Here is a 12265-nt window from a genome sequence, read left to right on the forward strand (position 1 = left end):
TAGCCAACCCAGGATACCAGCTCCACACTTGTGCTGAACTCCAGTTGCTCTTCAGCAATGCTTTGTTGAAGTACTTTGAGCTTGTTCCAAACTAAAAGCTACCCCTTGACTTTTAAGAATGTGAAAGCTCCCTAATGGCCATTTCCCAGTCAATTTCAAAGCTTACATGTGTTAATTAGTCTTTTACTGTGATTAGCTTTCTGATGGGCCCACTGAGCATCCGCTGTCACTTCAGTAGACCTGAAACTTAAACCAGTTATCCCTGCACAGGTGCGAAATTGAGGCAACCCTTGAGCGGCTAAAGAAGCTAGAGCGTGATCTCAGCTTTAAAGAGCAAGAGCTCAAAGAACGGGAAAGACGGCTAAAGATGTGGGAGCAGAAACTGACAGAACAGTCCAGCACCCCGGTGAGTATCTTCCCGCTTGGGGTCCCCAGCGCTACACTTAGAGCAGTGGCTGAGCATGGCAGCCAGGCACCCCTTCTAGCCTTCCTTCCACCTGTGTGTCAAGGCCTGCGTTTGTAGCAAGTAGTGTAAATGACCAAAGTGCCAGGAATGTAGAAGAAAAAGCTATCCTACTTCTGGCTTTTTCCTTAAGAACTGTCATTCTCTCAGTGTGTTTGTATATTAGAATTACAAAAGTAAAATCCCATGTATTTTCATAGCATCTGATAAGTTCCCAGACCATGTCCCTAAATGCTGCTTAACTTTTTAGTCCATCATAATTAATAACTGTAACTCCAAGGCAGCCCTTGATGTGTCAGAACTTAACCACGTTTTCCTTCTAAAACAGCCAGGCAGATGACATATAAATGACAAGCCTTACTCTTTCTTACTCAGTTTGGTGTTACGATCATGGGCAGCAAAAGACTTGGAAAAGATTTCTCTTGGAACAAGTTTCCAGTATGTTCCACATCTAGGGAGACTTGTTTTTTCCCAAGTCATATAGTTAGAGGAACATAAAAATTCTTTTTAAAGGTTTTGCTATTTATACACTAATCTTGAGTTTACATGTTGACATAATACATTAAAATCTAATTCAATTTCAGTGTTCTTCCCTATTTTAAAAGATTTATTTTCAGAAATCAAATCTAAATTTATCATTGATTTTTCCAGAGTTTTTTTAATGGGCAATACTTAAAATCACAAGTAATGGTAGATTAAAAATAAACTTAAATGTTTTAAATTCATTTTTATAGTTGCTATGCCAGTTATACCAAAGGAAAAAAGAGCCTTAATTTTGTGACCTCCAAAGACTTTCTTTAAAAGTCTTACTTTCGGGCCAGGGATTTAGCTCAGTGGTTCCTGCACCTGCCTCACAAGTGTAAGGTCCAGAGTTCGATTCCTGGTACCAAAAAAAAAAAAAAAAAAAGCACAAAAGTCTTACTTTCTATTAATTGGCTAATGCACATTTGCTAAGTATTTTCCAGTGTCTGAGGAATTAAATAGTTTGTGTCTTTTTCCAACTTGTTTGGGGAAGCAACTTGATACCCCCCCCCCGAAAGAAGAAAAAAACAATGAAGTTAAATGTTTATTATCAGATTTAACTTTTTAAAAAATGACTTCAGTTATCCAGGGAATCCCAAAATAAGAATTTAATTGCCAGGACTGTTGTAAGCTCTGCGAATCTACCTTGGCTCTTGAGAGGAGTGCGGTTTCCTGTGCAGGCTGGCCGAGAAAGCCATTCCCCAGGCCTGCACTGGAGCCCTGCTTCTCCCAGGCTGCTGAGGGGCAGAAGCAAATTTGGCCCTGTCCGATAGCCCATCCTCTGAAGTCTGAGAAGTTTCTTCTTTTTTTTTTTTAAGTGCATTGAAATCTTAAGCTATAAAGCACCCCATGGCTTGACTCTAAATGTTATTGTAAGAAAAAAACTTTAAGCCACCTATTAGAGTATGCTTTAAACCTTTCTTTGGTTTATTGTCATCAGTTTTGCTAAGAAATTATGGGCTGCCTTGCACACATTTTTGCCATTCATTGATAACATAGTTGTATAATAAATAATAAAACGCTGCAAGTGCTCAGTAGGTTGTAGGCTTGCGTTTTAACTCTAGAAAACTTTATGTAAAGGAACTGCTCTGAGGGCTACAGCTAACAATAGACAGCATGAAGCACAAGCTCAAGAGATTTTCTTGCCTTTTTTACTTATGAGGTCTAAGTTTTCTTTCTTTATAGTACTTGCTTTTAAGGTCTCCTCTACCTGGAGATGGTATTTCTGAAGGAAAGAAAGTTTATACTCAGGTATTTTGTAAGTAGGTGTTTTCTTTTATTTTCATTTCAGCTTCTAGTCGGCTTTAAATGAGATTAGTGAAAAATAAAAATAAATCTTTTAAAAAGAAAATGGAGGCTTAGGTTTTCTGTATGTTGCCCCACCTTGATTATAGAAGTTTAACATTTATGTAGCTTCTTAAAATTCATGTTTTTTAATTAATTTCAGAGACAGTTTTCCTTCTTAAAACTAAAATGTTAAAAATATTTGGAAGATGAGTTCTCTATGCATAAATAGAAATAATGTTTATTTTTAAATTATTGTAGCATGCTATAAAAATTTTAGGAATGGTTAGTTATTATCTAGGATAATAGGAGGAAAGACCTCTGAAATAATTAAATAAGCGACAATAGAAAACAAAGCCCAGAAAGGTGGCTGTAAGGAAATAAGATCCTTTTCCCAATATTTATGAATCAAAACCAGTGTTTTTTTTCTTCTGTATACCTGGTACTTTTTAGCTGAATGACGTAAAGTTTTTGTTGTACTAACAACTCCAGAAGTCTTTTCCTAATAGAATGAGCCATTAAAAAATTCAGCTCCAACTTCACTTTAAAAATTAGGAAATTGGTACTAATTGTTAGGTAGCTTTATACCCACAATGTAAAGGTTATTCCATTACATCATAAATTCACCTATATTGAGCCACATCAAAAATATACCTTAAGGGGGGGGGGATTTAGCTCAGTGGTTCCGCCACCTGCCTCACAAGCATAAGGTCCCAAGTTCGATCCCCAGTACCAAAAAATAAATACACATATATATATATTTATATATGGAATATATATAAATATATATATACCTTAAGTTACTTATTTCTCAAAGAAGAGGCACTGACACTTTTCATAGCCTAACAGTTTTACTCCTGAAATCAGTATAACCAAATATTCATGGAACTAGGTTGACTGATCAAAATAATTACATAAGATAATGTAATTATCTTTCTCACCACAGTGAGAAAGAGAACTCTTAGGAAAACATTCTAATAAAGCAAGGAAAGTTGAATATTAGAAGATAAAGATAGCAATCTAATACTTTCCTTCAGTTTTCACATGTGTTTACACATTTATGTATAAAAGGGACAGAATTTAAAATTTGTTCTCAAGTGAATTATTTTCTGATTTGAATAAAAGCTATTATATCATATCTGGCTATAATAAATAATAAATGTAAGCAAGTAAAATTCTAGGCTGACTTATAGTGAATACTCAGAATACTCATCTGGTTTTAAAACGTAGTTTACCATCCAAATTTCTACAGAATTGTATTGACACCTGAACTGTTTTTACAATTCCTCTGGGCTTTTCTTCCTTGGTGCAGGCATTTCTTAATTTTTACTTGAGATTTAATCTCTGTTTCATTTCTTCTTCCTTTAAAAAAATATAGTGGTTAAATATTTCTGTGTGAAATTGAAATTGGGGAAAATTAAGAGAAATTCTGAAAATGATTTTAAGCTTAAAACTTGCACCTTCTTGCCCATTTGGAACTTGGCTTGCTGTAGTGCTTTGCAAACTTTCGGGTAAGATTTACTCTGTTATTCCTAAATTATGGCAAATACACTAGGACCAAATCGGCCATTAAATAAGTTCTCACACATAATTCCCTATGTTCGTGTATTTCACTAATCACTTACCTCCTGTGTAGTGCCAACTAATTTTGTGGTTTCTATTCCCCTTATTTAAATTGGTCCTAATTTCTTTTTACTTCTGTCCTTTCTCCCCCCTTTGATAGCTTCTCTTGCCTCTTGCTGCAAGAATGTCTGAGGAGTCTTACTTTGAATCTAAGACAGAGGAGTCAAACAGTGCAGAGATGTCATGTCAGATCACAGCAGCAAGTAACGGGGAGGGACATGGCATGAACCCAGGTCTGCAGGCCATGATGCTGATGGGCTTTGGGGATATCTTCTCAATGAACAAAGCAGGAGCGGTGCTGCATTCTGGGATGCAGATAAACATGCAAGCCAAGCAGAATTCTTCCAAAACCACATCTAAGAGAAGGGGAAGGAAAGTCAACATGGCCCTGGGGTTCAGTGATTTTGACTTGTCAGAAGGTGATGATGACGATGATGATGGTGAGGAGGAGAATGACCTGGATAATAATAGTGAATGAAAGCAGAAAGCAAACTAAGAAAATTGGAAATGTTCAGAAAAAATAAAAGTAACTTGTTATCTCAGTCTGTACAAAAAACAGTTAAGGAGGTGGAAAACCAAGCACTACATTTTTAGGTCAGTTATATTTACAGGACAGTAATTTACTTTTGACTTATTTTTGCTTACAGAAAAGGGGGGGTGATTAAGCCAAAGGTATATTTATGAATCAGCAAATGTGGTGCCTGATTATAGAAATTTATGATTCTATACGATATAGTAATTTAATGATATTCTGGCTTTTTTCTTAATGAATATTTTATAATTTGTATTTGACTTTATTTTATTACCTTTATTCAGCTGGTTAAGAAAACTTAAATTTTGAACAAGCACCCTTTACTCCTAATTCTTTGACACTTGATTCTTCTGTAATGTACTGTATTTTTTCTCAAGACAATATATTGTCAGAAATGATTGATAGTGATTGCAAAATCTAGCTATAAGGAAATGAGATAAAGGGTTATAACAAAATGCTTCTCCAGAAATAACCTAAGTGCCAAGAAATTTTTCCATATTAAATAGCACAGCTACCCAAAGTAAAACTTGGGAGGTGTTCTCAGTAGTACATTTGAAGGAGGAAGACTCTAATTTGAAGCCAACAGCAGAAGCCACAAGCTTGCACACCAGTGCTGTCCCTGGAAGCTTCTTAACAACACCACACCGTCATCCGAGGCTTAGCTTGTACTTTACACACAGAGAGAGGTGCAGTCTTAAAGGGATGCCACCAGGCGTACTTATGCTGAGCACTGGCCTGCTCTGCATGTCCAGTAAGGCGTGCTGCATGCTTGTTTCTTTGTTTTCTAGAAGGGCATAACAATCCTGGATTCTAAATGTATGTATACGTATCTTAAGAAGGAAATTAAATATTGTAAAAAGAATAGCAAAGACACATTATCCTTACTGAGGCAAAAGCTCACCATAAAGTGTCCTTTCTGTATCAAATCTAGCTTTCCAGAATTTTCTTTTTTTTAACCCTGCTCGGTGATGCTGGTGTTTTAGAAAAGTAGGTACAGGTGCTGCTCTGAAGCCCTGGCCACTCAGAGTATTTTCCAGATGCTGTCACATGTTTGTCAAAGCTTGTCTAAAAAACTACGACACGTTTTAAAAATGATAATTAGCTAAGAAAGGCAAAAGAACAAAGACCTTTTTTTAATCTTAACTGGAAAGCAGTATCAATTTGGCTCTCAAACTAAAATGCTTTTGGTGGCTCTTTATATAGAAGTTTTAAGCAAGGATATTATCACAGATGTTTCTAATACTATCTCTAAGTATATTTTACCATATTTGCTTCTAATCCCTGCTGAAAGCTGAAAAACACTATCAAATGATTGTTGTGCCACCTTTATTTGGGGAGAAATAACTGGTAGTATGTTCTGGGTTCTACTTTGCTGTGTGGTCTTGGAAAAATTCAATCTCCATGAGTCTGTTTGTTCATCATTAACATGGGAATAATGATAACCTACTTCAGAGCACTGTTGTGAGAATTACCAGAAATAATATGAGAAGCACTTAACACAGCACCAGGCCCATGGTGAGTGGCCAGGTAGTGTCAGCTGCTATTGTGCTAATGAAAAGACACTGAAAAATAAGTAGTTTCCATACCCTTCTGGAAAACTAAACTATCAATTTCAAGTGATACTTGCTTAGTCTAAAATGAAATGAAAAGTGGAAAGCTTTCAGTAAAGATAAAGAGAACATTATTAGAATGTAAGCTGTACGAACAGATTTAATCCAGTTGCTCTTTGGAAAGTGTGAACCCTGGCCAGGTACAGCTGGTGTGGGGTGTTGCAGGCCACTGCCACCCACAGGCTGAGTAAACACAGAAGGAGCCCATAAAGCTTTGCCTAGAAGATAGGTCCCTCTCATAGCTGTTCTGCTTTACTCTTCTGTCTGTGCTTGCATAGATCCACATGCATGTGCACATACATGGGCAGCTTGTGCTCAGACAGAAGTACTTCCTGACTTGAGCCAGCCACTCAAGCAGAAAAGTGGTGGAGAGAAGCAGATGGAATGACTTCCACTCCCTACTTCCCAGGAGGCAGGAGGCATGGGGCTCTGAAACCTCTTGCACATCTTCCAGGCAAAACTAATGTCATTTGTTCAGCTGATACTCACGGAGCCTCCTCTCTGTGCTTGTACTGTTCTAGGAGCAGCTAGATGAAAACATGTGGGCTTGTGGCGCTTACATGCTAGAGTTTACATGTTAGTGAGAGGAGTTCAGCAATCAGCACAGTGCATCGTATACTATGTTAGCGTCCACTAACTGCATGTGAAGCAGGGAAAGAGAATAAGGCGAGAGGGGGGTGCAGAGGTTTTTAGTGCGGTCAAGAAAGGACCCGCCGATGGTCACGCTGGAGCAAAGCTGAGGAAGATGAGGGGATCTGAGTGTGGCAGGATCTTCGCAGGTTATGTCAGAATACAGTCCTTGTCTTTCACTTCAGAATAATCAGGCACAGGGCTGGGGATTTAGCTCAGTGGTTCCACTGCCTGGCTCGCAAACACAAGGTCCAGAGTTCGATCCCTGGTACCAAAAAAAAAAAAAAATCAGGCACAGGTTTAGAACATTTAGCCAGAATGAAACTGATACATTAATATTTACATACGAACTCCTATGAGTACATATAAAGTTTTGGTCCATTAAAAGTAACCAAATAGGGGGCCGGGGATTTAGCTCAGTGGTTTCGCCACCTGCTGTGCAAGTGAAAGCACCCAAGTTCCATCCTCGGTACCAAAAAAAAAAAAAAACCAACAAAAAAGTAACCAAATAGGGCCAAAAGAGAAAAGTTACAGTCTCTATACCCAGACCTAAGGTATACCCTTACTGAGGTAAGATTTTCCTCATCTTTTAATTGCTACTGTTTTCCTCACCAATGTTCCAAAAATGTTCATAGCTTAAGGGGCCGGGGGATTTAGCTCAGTGGTTCCGCTGCCTGCCTTGCAATTGCAAGGTCCCGAGTTTGATCCCTGATACCAAAAAAAATTGTTCATAGCTCAACATTCTGGCATCAAAAAACCACAAGGATTTAGGGTAGGGCAGAGTTGGACCCAGGGAGGAGCTTGCAGTTGTTCTCCACCTGAAATTATATGTTTGGCATTGGCTGCTTTACTTTCTGTCCCAAATCAGTGTCCTTCTAGTGGTTTGCAAAATGTTGAAACATCCCTGAACTCCAAATCACACAAACAGAATTTTATATTCTCATTCTATCTGTGAAGATTATTTAGAAGACTTTAGATTCTATTAATTTTATTTTTTAAATGCCTGCCAATTTTATTAATTAAAAAATGTCTGCTATATCCAAAATTTCTAGAGATGATGTTAGTTGTGCAGTTTCTAATTCACTCTACACATTAATTTTTCAAATGGCAAAATATCAGTGTTAGATTTAGTTCCAATTACTTGACTTACAAAAATGTACATTTCAAAAGAGAAGAGTTAAAAGAAACACTTAGAAATTTAAAGATTCAAAATGAGGATTGAAACTCCAAATTATGGTAATAATTATGAGAGTCATACATTTGAAACTCTACCACTTTTTCTTTTTTTTCCTATGCTTAGAAAGTTGAGCATTTGATTCAACCCTACTAGGGCTTCTGAACTGGCAAAGAGCCATCACCTAATGGTATCTGTGAGTCCTGGGGCATATTTTCAGTTGTCACAGTGAGCGGGGCAGCATTTAGTGCCCACTGCCAAGACCTAAGAAGAATTCCATCCCAAATACCACTAACCTGTCTCTTCCCTACTGAGAAACGTGTTACACCTGGCAGTTTTAGAGTTCCACCTCTATTTTTCTTTTCCCCAAACAAAATTACCCAAGCCAGTACAAAATCAAAATACATTCTCAGAACTATAACTACACATCTGAGTTTTGTCAGTTTATGCCTTTATTCCAAATCACCAATTGTGGAAAAATGGCTTCTTCCTCCCTTAAGAATGCTGCTGGCCACTTTATGAAATAGCCAGATTCACCTGGAAGGGGTCACTCTCCAATTACAATGATTCCACAAGGCATGAAAAGAGAAAAAACACACTGAGGTAGCTACAGTTCTGCAAAGTAGTCAGGTTAATTTAAAAGCCCCCTTTCCTAATAGTCATCTTATTAAAGTAAAATCACATTGTAATACTTTACATAGATAGCCAATGAGAAGAGAGTGGAGACACATGGCACACAATTTTTGTTGCTCTGGAAATATTGAGGGCTGTATTTTTAGCCAGTGATTTTTTAAAAATGCAGGGGAGCCAGGGATTCAGCTCAGTGGTTTCACCACCTGCCTCACAAGCACAAGGACCCGAGTTCGATCCCCAGTACCAAAAAGAAAAAAAAAAATCAATTATATCCTTGGGCCGGGGATTTAGCTCAGTGGTTCCGGCGCCTGCCTCAAAGCACAAGGACCTGAGTTCGATCTCCAGTACCAAAAAAAAAAAAAGGCAGTGGATTTGTTAGACCTTAACACCAGCTCAGGTATTTAAAGTTGATCCCCATCAAAATAAAACAAATTGGGGGGTTATGTGAGGATCTAGGAGAGATCCAGAATGACTTGCTTTATTAAGGTCTTACTATGTATATAACTTAATTTTTCATTATAGTGGTAAGAGTTTTATGAAAGACAGCTTTAAAACTTGGTCTGAGTTAAAAATTGATATTCTTTTTGTTGTTGTTGTTACACTATACTTGTTGCAGCCTTGTGTAAAACAAGTAGAGTCTCACCATACCACATAAATGATAGAGCATAAGTTTTCTGTAATCAGGCACCTTTTGATGCATTTGAGTAAGACTGTTTTCCTGTTTAGATTTTAAGCATTGCCAGACAGACTCTGCTCTATTCTTCTGACTCTAGCATAGCCTAATAGCATTAGATGCAGCATTTCTATGATGAAAAGTGAGTGTTTGTCAGGAAACGGGAATGGCTATGTTTTCTGAGACCTCGACTTCATATGCACTCTTTTGCTTTTGAGGAGCTTTCTGGCATGTGATTATTTACTTCAGAACTAGAATTTCAGGCACCTACATTAATTATTTTATATTGTGTGCAGAACAGTATATCTTTTAATGTCAGATACAATACACTGCACATATTGCTTTTGCACTCTTAAAATTTTTGTATTAAATAATAGAAAATATTTGTATTCTTTGGGTGTGAGCTTTGAATAGATGCCATTATCACTTTATTGTTTTTTTTTAAACAAAAACCTTCTTTCGGTTATTCTATTGCAATGTTATTCTGAGCAAGTCCTATAACAAGTATCATGTATAATGTTTGTATGGAAGATTAAATTTTACTCTTGTGTGGTAAGACTACTCAGTTACTGACTTCATAGTTGGAATTTGATATTCCAGCACAGAATCCACAATGTATTCAGAAATCCAGGTTGGTGTCATACATTTCATTTTGATGTGAACTTTTCTTTGCTTTCTTTTGTTCTAAGACTCCATTTTGCAATAAACGTTTTGACAGTAAATCCCTTTGTTATGTGTTGCTGTGTATATAAGATCTTTGTTAGACTGAACCCACAACATTCTTTGAAGGAATCCTTGTCACACACAAACATGTGAGTGTTACCTTTTCTTTCCTGAAGTCAGTTGGAATGTAAATAATGAATTTGTAAAGTGATGGGGCAGTCATGAGGGATTTTTTTTAATCCCCAAAGAAAGACAGAACTCATCGTACAGCAGATACGTTAACAAGGCACAGAAACATAAAAAGAAATGGTAAGCCACTATGTGGCTGGAGATCATTAACTCCTATCCCTGTCTTGCCAAATCCAAACCATCTTGCAGCAGTGCCTGGCTCCAGCCTTCTTCTCACTGATCTTTATAAGCACCGTGCTGAGAATCCTATAGGAGCGAGTATCAGATTGGTTCAGTGTCTTTCCCTTGGTGTCATGTCGATAACCCATCCTCAGAGTATAAGAACTCTTCTTTTGACATAAAAGCCAAAGATGTTGATTTCATTTGCAGCCTTTATTCTATTCAAGAAATACTTGTTTCTCAATTTTGTTTGGCACAACATTTGGAAATCATATAAAAATCAAAACACCATACACACACCCCATTTCCTGTAAAAGCCAGCCTTGGTGCAGGGAAATATTTCTGTAATGCAGTCTGGTTTTCTTGAACTAATCAAAAAGTTCCTCATTTCATTTTTTTCTAGAGCTGTATCCAACTGGCCTACAAGGAAATAAAACTTGTCATGTATTTTCTTTGAGTTCAGCTTTAGATTTGATTCCTCAAGTCTTTCTCCTTGCCACATTGTTAAAGCCTGTGCATGTGTTGGATGATTCCCACATACCTCAGGTGTTTCAGAGGAGGAAGGGAATCGAGGCACATGGGGTAGCTAAGGATTTTTGACTATACTACTCAAACTCTACACATCCATATTAGCTGGCAAAATTTTTTAAAAACTAGGAACTCCTCCTTTTGAGTCTGCCACATTTCCCCTTCTTCCTCCAACATGAGCTCTCTGCATCCTGTGCTCCAGTTAGGTGAATATGCCACATCCATCCTCCTCCTCTCCTTCCTTCTCCCACCATTGCCAGTGTTTTGCCATGTCACTTCTATTCACCTGGAATCACCTCTCTCTCCTCTCAGCCCTGCAGTGCCCAGGTGAAGCCACTATGCCTTCCATTTCTCCATGCCTTGTTAGGGAACCCTTCGTGAGTACATGAGGTTTTGTATACCCATGCCCATTGGATTCTTTGCCAGAGAAGTTAGCATTTTAGTACATGCATCCTTCAATTTTTTCATTCTACAAAATTTTTCAACAAAAACGTACCAGGTAGTATATGCTGGGCCCTGAGTAAATCATGATGAAGGTTGTCTTGGACTCCCCCGTGTATAATCCACACCTATTTCTCGATTCTATTAAAAGCTCCTTGAAGGGGCTGTACCTTTCCTAGCAGAGTTTTGAGTATGTGAGTTCAAAATAAATACTTATAGCTTAGGAAGATTAAACCACTCTCTCATCATTACGCTCATAGGAAAAGCAACCAAATTCACCCTTTTTTCAAGTCACCCACCAAAAACCATTATTGGTAACCATTATTGGGTGACACTTTAACATGTTATCTCATAAGTGATCCAAACATTTTGGCAATTTAAAAAGCTAGTCAAAGCTAATGACTCTACCAAACTCTGATTTCAACCATAGAACACAGTCTTTTTCAAGTATGTAAGGATGTATCATTTAGCCTGTGGCCATGGGGCATCGACTGAAGTGAGAAACTCTTTGGCTGTGAAGATGGTTTGGGCTGAAGTGCTCTGCAAGGCTCCATTCCTGCTAGTGCACCTGGCAGGGGGGTGTGTTAGGCTGTGTGAAGGCGACTGCACCTGGGTTTCTTAGGACAATTCCAGTTCCAAGCATCCTTCCTCCATCTGTCTCCATACTTGGTTTTAAGAATATAGTGCAACTGAGATATTTAAAATCTTAGAAATCCCCCTGTGAAAAGGCATAATAAATCATAATAAAACATCGGATTATCAAGTAGTTGGTTTGACATTTTCATTTATAAACAATCCTCATATTGGCTGAGAATTCTGAGGAAAGCTCTGGTGTCTGACTAATGTCAGAAATTTCCTGATTGCCGCAGCCCTATTATGTTATATAAGACCCTTCCTGGTATGCCAAGAACCAAGAAGTATACCAAGTTGTGCAAAGACCTGCCTGGAAAGCTCACAAAGTACAATAGCTGTGCATTATTGGCTTCTGGAGTTAAAATCCTTGGAGCACTGAGAACTTTAGAGTCAGGGAAATTCTTTCCCATTCATCCAGCCTGCAGGAGGAACCGAGCCAGATCAACACTTGATCAAAAAGACAAAGATAATACTACTTTTTTTTTCATTTCATTCATATTTCCCACGC

At 37.9% G+C, this 12265-nt stretch overlaps 1 protein-coding gene across 4 annotated transcripts in view; it reads left to right on the top strand.

Moving 5' to 3' along the window:
- Window positions 1–12265, top strand: part of Map3k20 (mitogen-activated protein kinase kinase kinase 20) — a 172510-nt gene that overhangs the window by 124494 nt on the left and 35751 nt on the right. For all 4 annotated transcript variants that reach the window (XM_021238651.2, XM_004857688.3, XM_004857686.4 and 1 more), the window contains exon 11: window positions 271–406. In XM_021238651.2, coding sequence (XP_021094310.1) covers window positions 271–406 — 136 coding nt within the window. The remainder of the gene's footprint in view (window positions 1–270; window positions 407–12265) is intronic.

The sequence above is a fragment of the Heterocephalus glaber genome, unplaced genomic scaffold (genome assembly GCF_053883595.1).
Source record: "Heterocephalus glaber isolate CG9 unplaced genomic scaffold, H.glaber_assembly_v1.0 deba00000347, whole genome shotgun sequence".
NCBI lineage: Eukaryota > Metazoa > Chordata > Mammalia > Rodentia > Bathyergidae > Heterocephalus > Heterocephalus glaber.